At 50.1% G+C, this 19,525-nt stretch overlaps 1 protein-coding gene and 1 pseudogene across 1 annotated transcript in view; one reads left to right on the top strand and one right to left on the bottom strand.

Moving 5' to 3' along the window:
- Positions 1 to 1,607: 1,607 nt before the first annotated feature.
- Positions 1,608 to 1,911, bottom strand: LOC115892901 (annotated as a pseudogene).
- Positions 1,912 to 7,726: 5,815 nt separating this feature from the next.
- Positions 7,727 to 19,525, top strand: part of SNTA1 (syntrophin alpha 1) — a 35,855-nt gene continuing 24,056 nt past the window's right edge. The window contains exons 1-2 of the mRNA XM_010360588.2: positions 7,727 to 8,314; positions 12,250 to 12,435. Coding sequence (XP_010358890.1) covers positions 8,005 to 8,314; positions 12,250 to 12,435 — 496 coding nt within the window. The 5' untranslated portion in view covers positions 7,727 to 8,004. The remainder of the gene's footprint in view (positions 8,315 to 12,249; positions 12,436 to 19,525) is intronic.

Here is a 19,525-nt window from a genome sequence, read left to right as displayed (position 1 = left end):
TGACCTCGTGATCCGCCCACCTCGGCCTCCCAAAGTGCTGGGATTACAGGCGTGAGCCACCACGCCCGGCTGACATTTCTTTGCTCTTTTTTTTTTTTTTTCAAGATGGCGTCTTGCTCTGTCTCCCAGGCTGGAGTGCACTGGCGCAATCTCAGCTGACTGCAAACTCTGCCTCCCAGGTTCAAGCAATTCTCCTGCCTCAGCCTCCCAAGTACCTGGGATTACAAGCATGTGCCACCAGGCTCGGATAATTTTTTTGTGTTTTTAGTAGAAATAGGGTTTCTCCATGTTGGTCAGGCTGGTCTCGAACTCCTGACCTTGTGATCTGCCCTCCTCAGTCTCCCGAAGTGGTGGGATTATAGGCATGAGCCACTGAGCCCAGCTTTACTCTTTTTTTTTTTTTTTGATCATGGCTCACTGCATCCTCTAACTCTTGGGCTTAAATGATCCTCCTGCTTTAGCCTCCTGAGTAGCTGGGACTACAGGCTCACACCACCACATTCAGCTAATTATTACTATTATTTTTTTGTAGAGATGAAGTCTCACTATGTTGCCCTGGCTAGTGTCAAATTTCTGTTTCAAGTTAGCCTCCCGCCTCAGCCTCTCAAAGTGCTGGGATTGTAGGCGTGAGCCACTGTGTACAGTCTCCTTTACTCTAAATTCCACAAGCCTTTGATTTCAATTCTCTAACAGTCTGAGCTCGATTCTAACTAGTATCCAAGGGTAGCCAGTAAAAGTGTTTACGGCTTTGGAATCAGAAATACCCTTGGTCATATCTGGGGTCTACCATTTATGAGCTGTGTGACCTTGGCACCTTGGAGAAATCACTTCCCCTTTCTGAGCCTTAGTTTCCTCTTCTGCAAAATGGAGATACTAGTGACTGCTTCACAAGGCTGCAATGAAGATTATTTTTATTTTTTTGGAGAGGGAGTCTTGCTCTGTCGCCCAGGCTGGAGTTCAGTGGCATGATCTAGGCTCACTGCAACCTCCACCTCCTGGGTTCAAGCAATTCTACTGTCTCAGCCTTCCGAGTAGCTGAGATTACAGGTGCCCACCACCACACCCACTAATTTTTGTACATATTTTTAAAGATTCATGAGACAAATATACTAAAGATAAAAATTAATTGAAGAGCACAGATATGATATGCATACTACCTAAATAAATACAATGTGATTTATAAATGAGAACAAGTTAACAATGAACAGTATTTCAGAAGTTGAAAAGGTGACACTAAAAGTGCTACATACACAGCCTTTTATTTATTTTATTCAGATTCAGTGTTTTCATGAATTTAATATAAAGATGAGGAGTCCATTCTGCAACCTAAAAATATGTACTTGTGAAAACTATGTTAATACTTTAATAAACTATACAAAAAAGGTAATGAGACACATATGTGTATTTATGGAACTGCATGTCAGTTAGGTCAGTTACCTGCAGAGGGAATTCCCAGCGTGTCCTCATTCATCTGTGAGGACACAGAGGAGTTCTTGTTTAGACACATACATTCATCTATTGCTCAGCATGGTCAGCGCTCCACTTCTTGACGGTTTCCTTCTGCTATGGATGTGCATGTCCAGTTGTCTGCTTCTTAGAGTAGACATTTACCTTCCTCATCCACCAGCCATTGGAGAAGGACTGGGGCCACACAGATAATAGATTCTACCCATTCTTCAGGGAGGGTTTCCTGGTGGCCCTCTTCCATCATCATATCTGGAATCAGATGAGTTTCCATAGTTTCTTCTTTGTTTCACATCTTGCCAAAACAGAGTTTTGAAAAACAAAACCACAAACTCAGCTATTCCCCAGAAGAAATCTGTTATCAAAGATAATCTCCATGGAGACTGACTCTGGCTGTCCGACACTTGTCCATTTGAGATATAAACCATCTTGCCCCACTTCCCCGCTTTGGAGTCTAATTTCTGTATTTTGTGTTTTTTTTTTTTTGAGATGGAGTTTCACTCTTATTGCCCAAGCTGGAGTGCAATGGCACGATCTCAGCTCACTGCAACCTCCACCTCCTAGGTTCAAGCGATTCTCCTGCCTCAGCCTCCCGAGTAGGTGGGATTACAGGTGTGCGCCACCATGCTGGCTAATTTTTTGTATTTTTAGTAGAAACAGAGTTTCACCATGTTAGCCAGGCTGGTCTCTAACTCCTGATCTCAGGGGATCCGCCCGCCTCAGCCTCCCAAAGTGCTGGGATTACAGACATGAGCCACCGCACCTGGCCAATTTCAGTATTTTTTAGTAGAGATGGGGTTTCACCATGTTGGACAGGCTGGTCTCCATCTCCTGACCTCAAATGATCTGCCCACCTTGGCCTCCCAAAGTGTTGGGATTACAAGCGTGAGGCACCTCACCTGGCCTGCAATAAAGATTAAAAGGCAACATAATGGAAGTACCTGATTTGGTTTCCATCCCATAGGGCCCCTCAGAGCTTTAGATTTTGGAAGCCTCTTATCCACCACTTAGATATAAACCGTTTTCAGGCTACAGTACAGTGTCACAGTGGGCTCATTATTTCATGTCTCTGAGTCTCAGTTTCTTCATCTGTCTAATGGGGATAATAATAGGACCTACTTCCTAGGCCACCTTGAGGGTTAAACAAGATGATCCATGGAAAGCACTTATTATGGAAGGCATTTGGTCATGTGAACTCTCATTGTTACTGCCATCACTGGGTCTGGGAAGCCAGGAGTATAGGAATTCCTGATCCCTGCCCTAGAGCCCATGCAGAGGGACCTCCCTCTCTGACCAGGACCCTGGACCCTTGATACAAGGGTTTGAGCTTGTGGAGACTTTTTTGTTTTTTGATTTTTTTGAGTGAGAGACTTGCTCTGTTGCCCAGGCTGGAGTGCAGTGGCACCATCTCTGCTCACTGCAACCTCCGCCTCCTGGGTTCAAGTTGTTCTTGTGCCTCAGCCCCTGGGTGGCTGGGACCACAAGTGTGTGCCACCAAGCCCAGCTAATTTTTGTATTATTATTATTATTATTACTTTTGAGATGGAGTCTTGCGCTGTTGCCCAGGCTGGAGTGCAATAGCACAATCTTGGTTCACTGTAATCCGCCTCTGGGGTTCAAGTGATTCTCCTGCCTCAGCCTCTCTAGCAGCCGGGAGTACAGGCACCCGCCATCATGCCTGGCTAATTTTTATCTATCTATCTATCTATCTATCTGTCTATCTATCTATCTATCTATCTATCTATCTATCTATCTATCTTTTTTTTTTCTTTTGAGATGGAGTCTTGCTCTGTCACCAGGCTAGAGTGCAGTGGCATGATCTCGGCTCACAGCAACCTCTGCCTCCCGGATTCAAGTGATTCCCCTGCCTCAGTCTCCCACATAGCTGGGACTACAGGCACCTGCCACCATGTCTGGGTAATTTTTTTTTTTTTTTTTTGAGATGGAGTCTAGCTCTGTTGCCCAGGCTAGAGTGCAGAGGCGCGATCTCGGCTCACTGCAACCTCCACCTGCTGAGTTCAAGCCATTCTCCTGCCTCAGCCTCCTGAGTAGCTGGGATTAGAGACATGTGCCATCACGCCCAGCTAATTTTTATATTTTTAGTAGAGACAGGGTTTCACCATGTTGGCTAGGCTGGTCTCGAACTCCTGACCTCAAGCAATCCGCTCGACTTGGCCTCTCAAAGTGCTGGGATTATAGGCATGAGCCACTGCGCCTGGCCAAGTTTTTGTATTTTAGTAGAGACAGGGTTTCACCATGTTGGTCAGGATGGTCTCTATCTCCTGACCTCGTGATCCACTGGCGTCGACCTCCCAAAGTGCTGGGATTACAGACTTGAGCCACTGTGCCCGGCTAATTTTCGTATTTTTGTAGAGATGGGGTTTCACCATGTTGGCCAGACTGGTGTTGAACTCCTGACCTCAGGTGACCCACCTGCCTAGGCCTCCAAAGTGCTGGGATTACAGGTGTGAGCCACCGTGCCCGGCCAGAGTTTACAGAGACTTTAGTAGGCTGGGCAGCTCCCCTCTCCCCTTTTTTTTCCCCTTCGCCCTCTCCTATCCCTTGGGAGTGAACTGTTTTCCTCTAGGAGCTCTGCCTGGGGCTTGGCAGGGAGCCGGGCCTATGTGTATCTATCTGGGAGGCCAATTTCTGAGCCACAGCAGAGAGGCATCGGCTGATCACAGTGTAGGGGTAGAGCATTCCTGCAGCTACAGGGTTCTTGGGGGTAGCTACCGGTGATTGGCACTGCCTATCAAGTGTGATCACAAACACACACACACCCATACTCACATACAGACATACACACATGCATGCACATGTCACTGTTTCCTTGGCTCTACATCTTCTTTCTATGTTAGCCCCTTTGCACACATCACTCCTTTCTCTCCTTCCTTCCTGTTATAGCCACAGAAAACTGTCCCCCAGAGGAGAAATCCTCTCTTAGGGATCTTTCTCAGCAAGTTTGTCTGGGCCTCATTAAGTCTTTTTAAAGCAGGGCAGTACGTGGGGGGACTTTTAAGGATCTGGTTCCAGGCTTTGGTCCTGGGAAAGGAACTTCAATTCCCTGCTGGTCTCTTGCCTCCTGCCGGGTCTCTCCTCCCCTCCCTTCTCTACCACTGGAGTGAAGCTTCCACAAGCCAAGTAGGCTGTAGTTATTTATCACAAGTGCTTACCCCAAATTCCTCAGGCTGTCCTACAATCTTTAAGTTCAGTCATACTTTTAAGATATCAATGCATATATACAATGCTATATTCCTTTGCTGCCTCCTTCCTCTCCTTCCTTCCTCTCGCTTTCTTTCATTTATTTATTTATTTATTTATTTTTGAGACGGAGTCTCGCTCTGTCGCCCAGGCTGGAGTGCAGTGGCCGGATCTCAGCTCACTGCAAGCTCCGCCTCCCGGGTTCACGCCATTCTCCTGCCTCAGCCTCCCGAGTAGCTGGGACTACAGGCGCCGCCACCACGCCCGGCTAGTTTTTTGTATTTTTTAGTAGAGACGGGGTTTCACCGTATTAGCCAGGATGGTCTCGATCTCCTGACCTCGTGATCCGCCCGTCTCGGCCTCCCAAAGTGCTGGGATTACAGGCTTGAGCCACCGCGCCCGGCCTCTTTAATTTATTTTTGAGACAGGGCCTTGCTCTGTCACCCAGGCTGGAGTGCAGTGGCATGATTGTGGCTCACTGTAGCAGCCTCAAACAGGCTTCCTACTGCAGCTTCCCAAGTAGCTGGGAGTGCAGGTGCACATTACCAAGCCTGGCTAATTTCTTTACTTTGTAGAGACGGAGTTTTGCTAAGTTGCCCAACTGGTCTGAAACTCCTAGCCTCAAGTGATCCTTCATCCTCGGAATCCCATATATATATGTATGAAAGACCCTGGGTTCTTTTTTAAAACCTGTCTCTCCTGTTTTGACACCACTCTAACTTAAAACAATTCCTTTTTTTGTTGTTGTTGGTTTTTTTTTTTTTTTTTTTTTTTTTTTTTTTTTTTTTTTTGAGACGGAGTCTCACCCTATCACCCAGGTTGGAGTGCAGTAGTGCAATCTCTGCTTGCTGCAATCTCCGCCTCCCGGGTTCAAGTGATTCTCCTGCCTCAGCCTCCTGAGTAGCTGGGATTACAGGTGTCTGCCACCATGCCCCACTAATTTTTAAATATTTTTAGTAGAGATGGGGTTTCGCTATGTTGGCCAGGCTGGTCTGGAACACCTGACCTCAAGTGATCCACCCACCTCGGCCTCCCAAAGTATTCGGATTACAGGTGCGAGCCACTGCGTCTGGCCCTGAGTTTCCTTCCTTCCTTCCTTCCTTCCTTCCTTCCTTCCTTCCTTCCTTCCTTCCTTCCTTCCTTCCTTCCTTCCTTCTTTCTTTCTTTCATTTCTTTTTTTCTTTTGAGAAGGAGTCTTGCTCTGTTGCCCAGGCTGGAGTGCAGTGGCATAATCTCAGCTTGCTGCAACCTCTGCCTCCCAGGTTCAAGCGATTCTCCCGCCTCAGCCTCACAAGTAACTGGGATTACAGGCGCCTGCCACCATGCCCGGCTAATTTTTGTGTTTTTAGTAGAGATGGGGTTTCACCATGTTGGCCAGGCTGAGTCTCGAACTCCTGACCTCGTGATCTGCCTTCCTCAGCCTCCCAAAGTGCTGGGATTACAGGCGTGAGCCACCGCACCTGGCACCCTTTTTTTTTTTCTTGATGATATCTTATGTGGAGGATTTTACCCAAAAGTTCAAGGATTCAAAACACTGGTGTGGTCTTACTTATTTATTGCCCAACATATCCCAGCTAGAAATGGAGGATAGAGACAAGGAGCAGGTATGGAGGCCAGTTGAGTTGTGTGATGTGGTGGATTTTTTCTGATTGCAATCATGCTTTACCTCTGTATTTGTCAGCTGTCTAGCAGAGTGGTTCAGTGCCCAGGCACTGGTGTCATAACAGTCCTGGGTTTGAATCCCAGCTCTGCCTCACTCACTCACTGTGACCTAGGCCAATTAGACTAAATCCAAGTTTTCCCTTCCATATAATAGGGGTGCTCTTTTTTCTTTGCTCTGTCACCAAGGCTGGAGTGCAATGGTGCAATTACAGCTCACTGCAGCCTGGACCTCCAGCGCTCAAGCGATCCTCCCACCTCAGTTGTGATTACAGGTGTGAGCCACTGTGTCCAGCTGGGGGTGCTCTGAGCTACTCCAGGAGGCTAATGTAAAGATGAGATAACACATGGAAAATACTCTGCTAGCCCTAGCTAAGAGTAAGCATTCACTAAATCAAAGTGATTATAGCATAGAGTCACAGTTTACACATTGATTTCACATTGATTTAATCCTCACACCAGCCCAGTGAAGTAGGTATTATGATCCACATTTTACAGATGAGGAAATTGAGGCCTAGAGCAGTGACGTGAGGTGACCAAGGTCGACGTGAAGCTAACACAGGCAGCAAGGATTAGAAACCAGGTCTCCAGACGCCCAGACCCAGAGCCCCACCTTGCAGCCTTCTTCCCACACACTAGGAGTTCTGGGTTTTTCTGCCAGTCCTCAAAGTGTGAGACTTCAGGCTTTTCTATACTTGACTGTGAACACAGCCAGGGATTAATCTCTTAAACTTCCCTCCAGTTTTGAAGTGGGCATCCTGCCCACCCCCTCCCCAAGCCCTAAGCGGAGTGGGCAGCTCTCTCCTCCGGGGGCGGGGCCTGTCTCCTTTAGAAGCCACGCCAACGATAAGCCACGCCCACAGACCAAAGCCTCGACCACCTGATGGGAAACTAGCTTCTTCCTCAGCTACCCAACTAGCAACTCTGCCTGCAAGGTCTCTCGCGGCTCAGCGTCTACCTTTCTATTTTTTTGACACAGGGTTTCGCTCTGTCACCCAGGCTGGAGTGCTGTGGCGCGATCGCGGCTTACTGCAGCCTCGAGCCTCTGGGCTGTCATCTAGGCCTCCCAAGGTGTTGGGATTACAGGCGTGAGCAACCACGCCTGGCCGGTGTCTACCTCTTAAACTCAAGCCCTGGAGCCCAGACCACCATACGCAGCCCAGTCCTCCGCCATATGCAGCCCGGCCCGACGCCCAGTGCTTCGCACCAGGATACATGGTTCTGTCTCTTTTTCATGCGCTCCTACGTCCGGGAGCTACAGTCCCGGCCCTCGATGGACATTCCGAGCGCAGAGCCCACTGCGCGGTATCATTGGGTTCCGCCCTCGACGCGAAGCCCCGCCCCCCGACGCCCCGCCCAGCACCGCGCCTCCCGGGCTTTTCGCCTTGCCTAGTGGCCCCGCCCCGCCGCCCTTCTGACCCGCCCCCTAGGTAGTCTCACACGGCGGCCCTCGGCTCCCGGGCCCCGCCCCGACCTCCCGCATTTGCCCGAGGCCCAGTCCCCAGCACTGGTCACACCCCCGGGTAGCCCCGCCCCTAGATCTCCTCCCCCAGCGGCCGGGCTAGGGTGGCGGCTGGCCCAGCTGGGCCCCCGCTGCCCTCTGCCCTGGGAGCTTGGTCGGAGCGGGCTGGGCACAGCGGGACAGGGCAAGCGCGGCGTCCTGGGGTCTCGGAGGCGAAGATGGCGTCCGGCAGGCGCGCCCCGCGCACCGGGCTGCTGGAGCTGCGCGCCGGGGCGGGCTCGGGGACCGGCGGCGAGCGGTGGCAGCGGGTGCTGCTGAGTCTGGCTGAGGACGTGCTGACCGTGAGCCCCGCCGACGGCGACCCTGGTCCCGAGTCCGGCGCTCCGCGGGAGCCGGAGCCCGCGCAGCTCAACGGCGCCGCGGAGCCGGGCGCGGGGCCCCCGCAGCTGCCAGAGGCGCTACTGCTCCAGCGGCGCCGCGTGACGGTGCGCAAGGCCGACGCCGGTGGGCTGGGCATCAGCATCAAAGGTGGGCGCGGGACACCGAGGGCGCGGGGTCGTGGTGTCTGGGGGCCGCCGAGGGCGCAGGGGACTGGCAGCGCGCCCAGGACATGGAGCTGGAGGCCTCCTGTCCGGGGGTAAGGGAGGTCTGAGGAAACAGGTAACGGAGGGCGCTGGGCACACCAAGGTCGGAGTGGGTTTCGGTAGTTGGTGGCCTTAGGGGGCACGGAAGACACAGGTGTGGAGGAGATTGTGGGAGTACCAAGGACCTGTGGGTGGGAGTTCTGTGTGGAGGTGTGGGGGTCTGAGAGGCAACCAGCATGAACATCAAGGACAAGAGGGGTCCCCCGGAAAGCAGAGGGTGGAGAAAGGGGGTTGAGGCTGGGATACCAGTGGGACAGGGAGGAGGGAGTCCCTGAGAAGCAACCAAGGTGGGTACAGAGAGGAGGCCTGGAGTCTGCGAAGCACAGGGGTGGATAGGAGGCCTGGCTGCAAGCACAGACTGGGGTCACAGGCAGAAGGCCAGCAAGGACCTAGGAATCTAAGGACCCAGGAAGGCTGCGGGGAGCCCTGACAGCTGGATTTGGGTCTCCTGATCTGACCATCTCCACCTTGCACAGGATGGAGCTTTCAGTCCCCAGGACGGACTGCTAGTGGGGTGCAGTTAGGGTGCAACCAGACTGTGTTTGAATCCAGGATCAGCTGTGTGAGTTTGCAAAAGTCCCGTCCCGTCTCTGAATCTCAGTTGCCTCAACTGTATAAGAGGATGATAGAGTTGTGATGTTTCTGAGAGCAGGGCTCACCACAGCAGCACATTGTAGGTGCCTAGTTAATTACTGCTGTTAGTGGAGAGGAAAAATGGAGGCCAGGAGATACTCCCAAAGCAACTAAACATAGTTCTTAAAATCCTTGCACACCCCCAGCTGCTGGGTTCACTATGCTTGCCCATAGGCTTCTCAGGATCCCAGCCCCCAGCAGGGTGCTTTGGGAAAGGGTGTCAGCCTTTGTTTCCACCTTGAATATGTACCGTACCCTCTGGGGTCTCCCTGGTACTGGTTCTGTTGACGAGTGCCTCCAGACTGTTTGGCTTGGCTGAAGCGGTGCAGATAGTGGTGAATGCCACCACTGTGTGCCAGGTGCTGTGCCCAGGACACTAGTCTCATGATCCACTTCATCCTGGCAACAAGTGGTGAAAGGTAGGGAGTATAATCCCCATATTGCAGATGAAGAAACTGAGACTCAGAAAGGTAAAATGATTTTCCCACCATTACACAGTGAGTGTCAGCGCTGGGATTTGAACCTTAGTTATCAGCTACTGTCCCCCAGAGAGTGCTCAGGGAAGTTGATTCTTTTCCTGTAGAAGGGCAGATCCCGAGGCACCCAACCAAGAGGGGCTAAAAAGGGGAAATGGGAAAATGAGGGTGTGGGCACCAGTCTTACCCTCAATCTCCAGCATGGGATAGGGCAACAGACCAATCCAAAAATTATACACTCAGTGTGTCAGAGCAGGAAGGAACTTATTCATACAGAGTTCCATTCTGCAGATGGACGCACTGAGACTCAGAAAGGAGCAGGGACTTTCCAGGGTCACACAAAGTTACTCCCCAGCTCCATACTTCTAGGTGGAGGGGAGGGTACTTTTAGGAGACTTCAGGTATTTCCACTGGATCCAAATCTGGGCTCCTGTTGCCATGGTAACCCCTCCTATAGAGTCTAGCTTAGTCTGAGGCAGCCATGAGTGATCATAGCTTCAAACTGAACTGAAGACCCTAGTTTCAGGTGGGGGAGGGCAGATATAAATAGAAACCCCTTCCTCTCCTAGACTTCAAGCTCTGTGCAGATAAGCAAACGGTGGGGCCTGCGTGGGTGTCAAGAGAGGTGTTCCAGTCCCAGCTCCGCCAGCAGCTTGTGTGACCTTGGAACAATGACCTCCCACTCTGGGACACTAATTCTTCATCTTCAGTATTCTGGGGATGAGCCAGGAGTGTGATATCTGAGGGCCTGACTTCCCGTCTGTGGTAGGGTTAATAGTGTTGGTTCTTGAGCCTGGAGGCCTAGGTGCAAATACTGGCTTTGCTACTTACTAGTTGAGTGACCTTGGACAAGGGGCTTCCCTCCACACTTCAGTTTCCCTAATAGGAAACTGAGCATGCCTACGTGATGGGATATTGTAAAGACGCAATGTTGGCATTTGGTACATGCAACTAAGGTGACCTGTTATTACTATTTCTTATTTTAAAAGGGCATTTAAGAGTTTGATAATAAAGCCGTTTAGTAAAATGTATTAGCTTCTTTTGTATCCAAGATGCCATTCAGGCAGGTTTTTAGAATCTCTAGACTCTAAGACTTTGGTTTCCAACCTGGATTTTGGATTGTAAAACATTATGATTGCTAAAGCAGTCTTTTGAGGCCATAGGAATAGCTGACTTCTCTCTTGATTCCGGTTTGGGGGGTATCAGTGGGTTCCCACATTGTTGCCTTCTTTTGTGTGTGCGTGTGAGACGGTCTTGCTCTGTTGTCCAGGGTGGAGTGCAGTGGCTCAATCTCGGCTCACTGCAACCTCCACCTCCTGGGTTCAAGCAGTTCTCGTGCCTCAGCCTCCTGAGTAGCTGGGATTACAGGCACACCCACCATGCCTGGCTAATTTTTGTATTTTTATTTTATTTTGAGACGGAGTCTTGTTCTGTCGCCCATGCTGGAGTGCAGTGGTGTGATCTTGGCTCACTGCAACCTCCACCTCCCAGGTTCAAGCGATTCTGCTGCCCCAGCCTTCTGAGCAGCTGGGACTACAGGCATGTGCCACCAGGCCCAGCTAATTTTTTGTGTTTTTATTTATTTATTTACTTTTTTGAGATGGAATTTCGCTTTTATTGCCCAGGCTGGAGTGCAATGGTGCAATCTTGGCTCACCGCAACCTCAGCCTCCCAGTTCAAGTGATTCTTCTGCCTCAGTTTCCCGAGTAGCTGGGATTACAGGCATCCACCACCACTCCCAGCTAATTTTTTGTATTTTTGGTAGGGACAGGGTTTCACTATGTTGTCCAGGCTGGTGTCGAACTCCTGACCTCAGGTGATCCACCCGGCAGCCTTGGCCTCCCAAAGTGCTGGATTACAGGCATAAGCCACTGCACCTGGCCCTTTTTTGTGTTTTTAGTAGAGGCAGGATTTCGCTATGTTGGCCAGGCTGGTCTCAAACTACTGGCCTCAAGTGATCTGCCTGCCTTGGCCTCCCAAAGTGCTGGGATTACAAGCATGAGCCACTTTATCTGGTTATTTTCATTTTTAATTTTTGTGGATACATAGTAGGTGTATATATTTATGGGGTACATGAGAAAATCCAAAACATTTAAGAAAAAGTGATTGAAGCACTTTGTAAGTTGCACAAACATTGGTGAACACCCAAAGCACTTAATCAAAAGATCCAGGGATCAAACTATAGCATTATTAATTTTGAAAATGATTCATTTAATTAATTAATTTGTTTATTGAGACAGGGTCTCCTTCTGCCACCCAAGCTGGAGTGCAGTGGCACAATCTCAGCTCACTGCAGCCTTGACATCCTGGGCTCAAGTAATCCTCCTACATCAGCCTCCCTAGTAGCTGAGACCACACGTGCCCGCCACCACGCCTGGCTAAGTTTTGTATTTTTAGTAGAGGCGGGGTTTTGCCATGTTGCCCAGGCTGATCTTGAACTCCTGAGCTCAGGTCATCTGCCCACCTCAGCCTTCTAAGGTGCTGGAATTATAGGCATGAGCCACCGAACCGGATCGAAAATGATGTATTATTAGTATTACTAGTGTCCCAAACTTCCAAGACTTTTCTCAGATTCCCTTTATTCTCCTATTCCGTTTTCCAGCACTGGGCTAGGCACCAAGGGAAGCCTTCAGAAATAATTGTGCCTTGATACGACTCCCAATTGTTGGAGTATCTGCCTCAGTCTTGTCCTCCTTCTGTGCCTGTGCAGGCGGCCGGGAGAACAAGATGCCTATTCTCATTTCCAAGATCTTCAAGGGATTGGCAGCTGACCAGACAGAGGCCCTTTATGTGGGGGATGCCATCCTGTCCGTGAATGGGGAAGACTTGTCCTCTGCTACCCATGATGAGGCGGTGCAGGCCCTCAAGAAGACAGGCAAGGAGGTGGTGCTGGAGGGTAAGCACTGACGTTCCAGGGTCCAGACGGGCCAGGGTGGAGGTGTTCCACTGCTTCCCTACCTCCCCCAGGCCTCAAGAGGCCCCATCCCAGCACTGGGGGCTGGGAGATGGGCAGGATTGAAAACAGAAACAGAACTTGGGGACCTGCCTGAAGACAGCGTGGGGTGGTGGAGGGAGAGCTGGCACAGAGCTAAGCAGACCTGGTTTGCATTTTCTGTCTTCCAGTCATGAGCTGTGTGGCCCTGGACAAGTCACTTCATTTCCCTGAGCCTTAGTTTCCTCATCTGTAAAACGGGGATGTAGCTCCTGCCTTTCTGGGTTGTTGCGACTAGGGCAAAAAGGTACATGGCAGAGTGTGCCAGCCCCTGAGTGACACAGGGAGAGAGGGGTGCAGACTGGGGAAGGGGCAGCTCAGATTCTTTCCTTTGGGGCCTGGAGAGCTCTTGACTTCAGGTTCTTTTAGTGCCTGGACCTTAAAACCCTAAGACCCATCTTCCTTTGGGAGAAGCCTCAGCTTTTATTTTACTTTATTTATTTTTGAGATGGAATCTTGCTCTGTTGTCCAGGCTGGAATACAGTGGCATGATCTTGGTTCATTGCAACCTCTGCCTTCTGGGTTCAAGTGATCCTCCTGCCTCAGCCTCCCAAGTAGCTGGGATTACAGGTGTGCGTCACCATGCCCAGCTAATTTTTGTATTTTTGTAGAGACAGGGTTTTGCCATGTTGGCCAGGCTAGTCTTGAACTCCTGACCTAAGGTGATCCACCCGCCTCAGCCTCCCAAAGTGCTGGGATTACAGGCATGAGCTGCCACATCTGGAAGCCTTGGCTTTTATAGAGCAGGACATCAAATCCTTCCAGCAATGATCAGAGAGGAGTTTTGTGGGGGAACCTTGGTTGGATGACTTTCTCCACTCTTCCCTCACAGTGTGGTCTTGGGTGGGACACTTGCCCTCTGTGGGCCTCAGTTTTCCCATCAGTTGTTATAGGCCTCCTGCTGAGGTTGTCCCATGACCATCTTGTGCCATGTCTCTCAAGAGGTTTCTGCTTTGCTCAGCCCTTTCCTCAAACTCTGTCAGCTCTGGAAGCCAGTGGGGGCCTGAGGAATGTGTCTCTGGCTTGTGGCCCAGAACAGACACAGGGAGGTGGCGGGGGCTGATGGAGAATAACACGGCCAGAGAAGCTGCTGAGTTGAGTCCCAGGCCCAAATCCTGGTGGGTTGCCTTGGTTTCCCTAAAGGAGTGTCCAAGAGGCCACAGAAGCAAATAGGTTCTGGGTCCTTGGTTGATCTTTGGCCTTCTTGTGGCCCCAGACCTCGATTCCCATCCGTTTTTGTTTTATTTTATATTTTAGGTATATCTATTTAAATGTCACGGATATATTTTTATTTTTATTGTTTTTTTTTTTTTTTTTTTTTTTTTTTTTTTTTTTTTGAGACAGAGTCACCTAGGCTGGAGTACTGTAGTATGATCTTGGTTCAATGCACCCTCCACCCCCGGGGCTCAAATAATCCTCCCACCTCAACCTTCTGAGTAGCTGGGACTACAGATGCATGCCACCATGCCTGGCGAATTTTTTTTTTTTTTTTTTTGAGATGGAGTCTTACTGTGTCACTCAGGCTGGAGTACAGTGGCATGATCTCGGCTCACTGCAACCTCTGTTTCCTGGGTTCAAGCAATTCTGCATCAGCTTTCCGAGTAGCTGGGATTACAGGCACCCATTACCATGCCCAGCTAATTTTTGTATTTTTAGTAGAGATGAGGTTTCACCATATAGGCCAGGCTGGTCTCAAACTCCTGAGCTTGTGATCCACCTGCCTTGGCTTCCCAAAGTGCTAGGATTACAGGCGTGAGCCATCATAATCCATGCCTGGCTTTTTTTTTTTTTTTTGAGATGGAGTCTCACTCTGTTGCCCAGGTTGGAGTGCAGTGGCGAGATCTCGGCTCACTGCAACCTCCACCTCTCGGGTTCAAGCGATTCTTCTGCCTCAGCCTTTCGAGTAGCTGGGACTACAGGTGCATGCCACCATGCCCAGCTAATTTTTGTGTGGGTGTTTTTAGTAGAGACAGGGTTTCACCATACTGGCCAGGCTGGTCTCGAACTCCTGACCTCGTGATTTGCCTGCCTTGGCCTCCCAAAGTTCTGGGATTACAGGCGTGAGCCACTGCACCCAGCCAATTTTTTGTAGAGACAGGGTTTCACCATGTTGCCCGGGCTGGTCTCTAACTCCTGGGCTTATGGGATCCTCCCACCTAAGTCTCCCAAAGTGCTGGGATTGCCGGCCACAGTGCCCAGTCTAGATGCATTTTTTTGATACTTAAAAAAAGCTGACTCTAGAGTGTTGGTCTTAAAAGCTTAAGTGTATCAGTCATATTTTAATGGCAAAGTTAAATAATAGAATCTCACATAAATGATATGGATATAGGAGACTTTCCCCACATGCCTCATTACTTTGATATTTATAGTCAGCAATGCGGTTTGAAACCACTGACATTCATTGAAATGTCATATTTTGGTTGACTTGAAAGCTCTTTTAGCTTCTATTGTTTGAAAGTTTAGTCTATGGTAAAATTTCTGCTATAGACACAATTCAAATCCACATCCACATGGAGGTCCCCTCACCTCTTTATCTTTATTTTTAATTTTTATTTATTTATTTATTTTAGAGACGGAGTCTCGCTCTGTCATCCAGGCAGGAGTGCAGTGGCAGGATCTCGGCTCACTGCAAGCTTCGCCTACCAGGTTCACATCATTCTTCTGCCTCAGCCTCCCGAGTAGCTGGGACTATAGGCGCCCGCCATCATGCCTGGCTAATTTTTTGTATTTTTAGTAGAGATGGGGTTTCACTGTGTTAGCCAGGATGGTCTTGATCTCCTGACCTCGTGATCCACCCGCCTTGGCCTCCCAAAGTGCTGGGATTACAGGCGTGAGCCACCGCGCCCGGCCCACCTCCTCATCTTTAGATTAAGAATGTATCTATCTGGGTTCCCATGTATGTCGCTTTGAGAAGGTAGTATCCGTAAATGTGTGACCTTGAAGCATCTTCTGACTTTAGGAGCCAATACTCAAGCCTTCCCTCTAACTCATGTCATCCATTCCTCCTCAGTAAGCCAAGAAACTTTCATGGACACCTACTGTGTGCCTGGTGTGTACATTAGTCAGAAGCTAAACACACCCAGGGCCTCTCCTGAAGGAGCTCACCATGTGGTAGGGGAGACAAAACATAAACACTGTCTCCTCTATACAAACTGTTTTCTTCTTGAGACAGCGTCTTACCCTGTTGCCTAGGCTAGAGTGTAGTAGTGCAGTCTCAGCTTACTGCAACCTCCTTCTCCCAGGTTCAAGCGATTCTCTGCCTCAGTCCTGTAGCTGGGATGACAGGCGTGTGCCACCATGGCTCAGTTAATTTTTGTATTTTTAGTAGAGACAGGGTTTCACCATGTTGGCCAGGTTGGTCTCGAACTCCCGGCCTCCGGTGATCCGGCCGCCTGGGCCTCCCAAGGTGCTGGGATTATAGACATGAGCCACCATGCCTGGCCTAAAGAAACTCTTTAAGGCCGGGCGCGGTGGCTCAAGCCTGTAATCCCAGCACTTTGGGAGGCCGAGACGGGCGGATCACGAGGTCAGGAGATCGAGACCATCCTGGCTAACACGGTGAAACCCCGTCTCTACTAAAAATACAAAAAACTAGCCGGGCGAAGTGGCGGGCGCCTGTAGTCCCAGCTACTCGGGAGGCTGAGGCAGGAGAATGGCCTAAACCCGGGAGGCGGAGCTTGCAGTGAGCTGAGATCCGGCCACTGCACTCCAGCCCCGGCGACAGAGTGAGACTCTGCCTCAAAAAAAAAAAAAAAAAAAAAGAAACTCTTTAAAAGCCAGTGGCTAGGTGCGGTGACTCATGCCTGTAATCCCAGCACTTTGGGAGGCCGAGGCGGGCAGATCACCTGAGGCCAGGAGTTTGAGACCAGCTTGGCCAACATGTGAAACCTCGTCTCTACTAAAAATACAAAAATTAGCTGGACCATGGTGGCACACGCCTGTAATCCCAGCTACTCAGGAGGTTGAGGTAGGAAAATCACTTGAACACGGGAGGTGGAGGTTGCAGTGAACCGTGATTGTGCCACTGCACTCCAGGCTGGGCCACAACAGCAAGACTCCATCTCAAAAAAAAAAAAAAAAAGCTGGTGCCTGAAATCCTGTCTGCTCTGCAATAAATCTCTGGCCTTGAGTAAGACCCTTGCCCTCTAGGGACCTCAGTTTTCCTACTGAAGTTAGGCTAGATCAGAGGTGATCAATAGCTTTTATTTAGAGTGTCAGCTTCAGGCAGGTGTGGTGGCTCACGCCTGTAATCCCAACACTTTGGGAGGCTCAGGTGGGCAGATCACTTGAGCCCAGGAGTTCCAGACCAGCTTGCACAACACAGGGAGATTTCATCTCTGTAGGAAAAAAAAGAGTGTAAGTGTCAGCTCCACTGGTAGTTCTGTAAGTTCCATATTTGGAAGGACTGGGAGGCTTTGTCTGGGCTCAGCAGAAAGGCGCTGGAATTGATTAGCAATGTCTACTACAGCTGCAATAGAGAACTAACATGTGTATCACCCCAGGACTGAGGGGCCCCTGCTCTTATATTCTCTGAGATGTTTCATAGGACAAGATCATTCCTTGGTGAACCCTGACTATGGCCTGGGTAAGAGGAAGAAGGGTGTGGCCTTCATGTTTTTCCCCACTTTTCCTTAGTTGAAGTCTTTTTCGACCTATTCTCCTGGCCCAAGTTCTCATGGAAGGAGGTCATTCCACTCAAGATAGCACAAAGAGGGGAAGAGGAGTGGTGGAAGGCACTGGAGTCAGGAATCTCTGAATGGCAAGAGTGATCAGAGAAGTCTGAAGGATAGGAGGATGCTGGGCTGTGGCTGGTCCTTGAGAGTTTGGGGAGTGGAGAAGGTCTGGGCCTGGCAGTTGTACCAGTCTGGAGCAGCCAGGGTTCCTGGGACCCTCTCTGGGCCTAGGTTCCCCCAGAGCCCAATCACTGGCCATATTGTTCAGCGTTTCCCTACTCACATTCCATTATTGAGGCCGCCTCCAAGGGGCCATGGAAGGATGGGCTTTGGATGGGAACTTGGCAAGGCAGCTGGATATTTTTCCAGCTCAGTGGGTAGTGAATCCCCTGAGAATGTCCTGGGAGAACAAGCATTACCAGCAAACTCCAGGTGTCAGCTAGAGAGCCTTACTTCCCTGGCCTAAGTTGGGGGCTCAGCTGAGCCTCAGCAACCCCAATCTGCCTCCTAGAACATTTCTTCTGCTAGATCAGGGGTTTGCAGGAATGTCCTGATCCTGTTTTCAGCCAGAGGGTTGTGTTTGTGACCACAGGCTGGGCCCAAGCTAGCAGCCAACATGTGTCGGTCTGCTGCTTAGAGAGGCCCATTGTGTGTGCAGACCTCAAGCCAGGGCCCACCTGGGCCCTTGGACACCAGGCCTGGGGGAAGAGGGAGGGACAGCCTCAAGGAAAACACCCTTCCCTCCTCCCATTCCAGTGTGGCTGGCAAGACTGTGACAACAGTGAGCCTGTCATGCATTAAAAATAATATTGGCTGGGCGCAGTGGTTCATGCCTGTATCCTAGCACTTTGGGAGGCCGAGGCAGGTGGATCACCTGAGGTCAGGAGTTCGAGACTAGCCTAGGCAACATGGTGAAACCCCGTCTCTACTAATAATATACAAAAATTAGCTGAGCATGGTGGCATGCACCTGTAATCCCAGCTACTCAGGAGGCTGAGGTAGGAGAATTGCTTGAGTCCGGGAGGCAGAGGTTGCAGTGAGCCAAGATCGAACTATTGCACTCCAGCCTGGGGCGACAAGAGCACAACTTTGTCTCAAAAAAAAAAAAAAAAAACACAAAAAACCCACAAAACCGCCAAAAAAATACTAAGGCCAGGCCCGGTGGCTCACGCCTATAATCTCAGCACTTTGGGAGGCTGAGGCGGGTGGATCACCTGAGGTCAGGAGTTCAAGACTAGCCTGACCAACATGGTGAAACCCTATCTCTACTAAAAATATAAAAATTAGCTGAGCGTGGTGGCAGGCACCTGTAATCCCAGCTACTCAGGAGGCTGAGACAGGAGAATCACTTGAACCCAGGAGGTGCAGGTCGCAGTGAGCCAAGATTGCACCACTGCATTCCAGCCTGGGTGACAGGGCAAGTGTCTATCTCAAAAACAAAACAAAACAAAACAAAAACTAATAAAGTGAATTTTAGTGCTTTATACAAAGTAAGGAAGGTATAGCCCTCATAGAGATCAGGCTTTTATTTATTTATTTAGGATCTCACTCTGTTGCCCAGCCTGTAGCACAGTGGTGTGATCGCAGCTCACTGCAGCCTCAACTCCTGGGCTCAAGAGATTCTCCTATCTCAGCCTCTCAAGTAGCTGGGACCACAGGCATGTGCTACCATGCCTGCCTAATTAAAAAAAATTAATAGAAACAGGGTCTCCCTGTGTTGCCCAGGCTGGTCTTGAACTCCTGGACTCCAGCAGTCCTCCCAAAGTGCTGGGGTTACAGGCATGAGCCACTGTGCCTGATCCTGTTATTGTTTTCTTTTTCTTTTTTGAGACGGAGTCTTGCTCTGTCGCCCAGGCTGGAGTGCAGTGGCCGGATCTCAGCTCACTGCCAACTCCGCCTCCCAGGTTTATACCATTCTCCTGCCTCAGCCTCCCGAGTAGCTGGGACTACAGGCGCCCTCCACCTCGCCCGGCTAGTTTTTTTTTTGTATTTTTTAGTAGAAACGAGGTTTCACCGTGTTAGCCAGGATGGTCTTGATCTCCTGACCTCGTGATCCGTCCATCTCGGCCTCCCAAAATGCTGGGATTACAGGCTTGAGCCACTGCGCCCGGCTATTGTTTTCTTTAGTAAACTGGAAGCTGTTTGAGGGCAGGAACCATGTGTAGCTTGTCTCTGAGCCCCCAGGTCTGGCACTGAGTCCACCACACATTAGATCTTGGTGAGTGTTTGGAGACTGATCAGTGAGGTCTATCTTGGACCCTTTCTGCTTTACCTTTCACCTTTTCAATTGCTGTTGACTTTCCTAAATGTGTAAGATGGGA

This window comes from Rhinopithecus roxellana, chromosome 13 (genome assembly GCF_007565055.1).
Source record: "Rhinopithecus roxellana isolate Shanxi Qingling chromosome 13, ASM756505v1, whole genome shotgun sequence".
Taxonomy (NCBI): Eukaryota; Metazoa; Chordata; class Mammalia; order Primates; family Cercopithecidae; genus Rhinopithecus; species Rhinopithecus roxellana.
The sequence above is the reverse complement of the archived record's forward strand: the minus strand, read 5'-3'. Positions and strand labels throughout refer to the sequence as shown.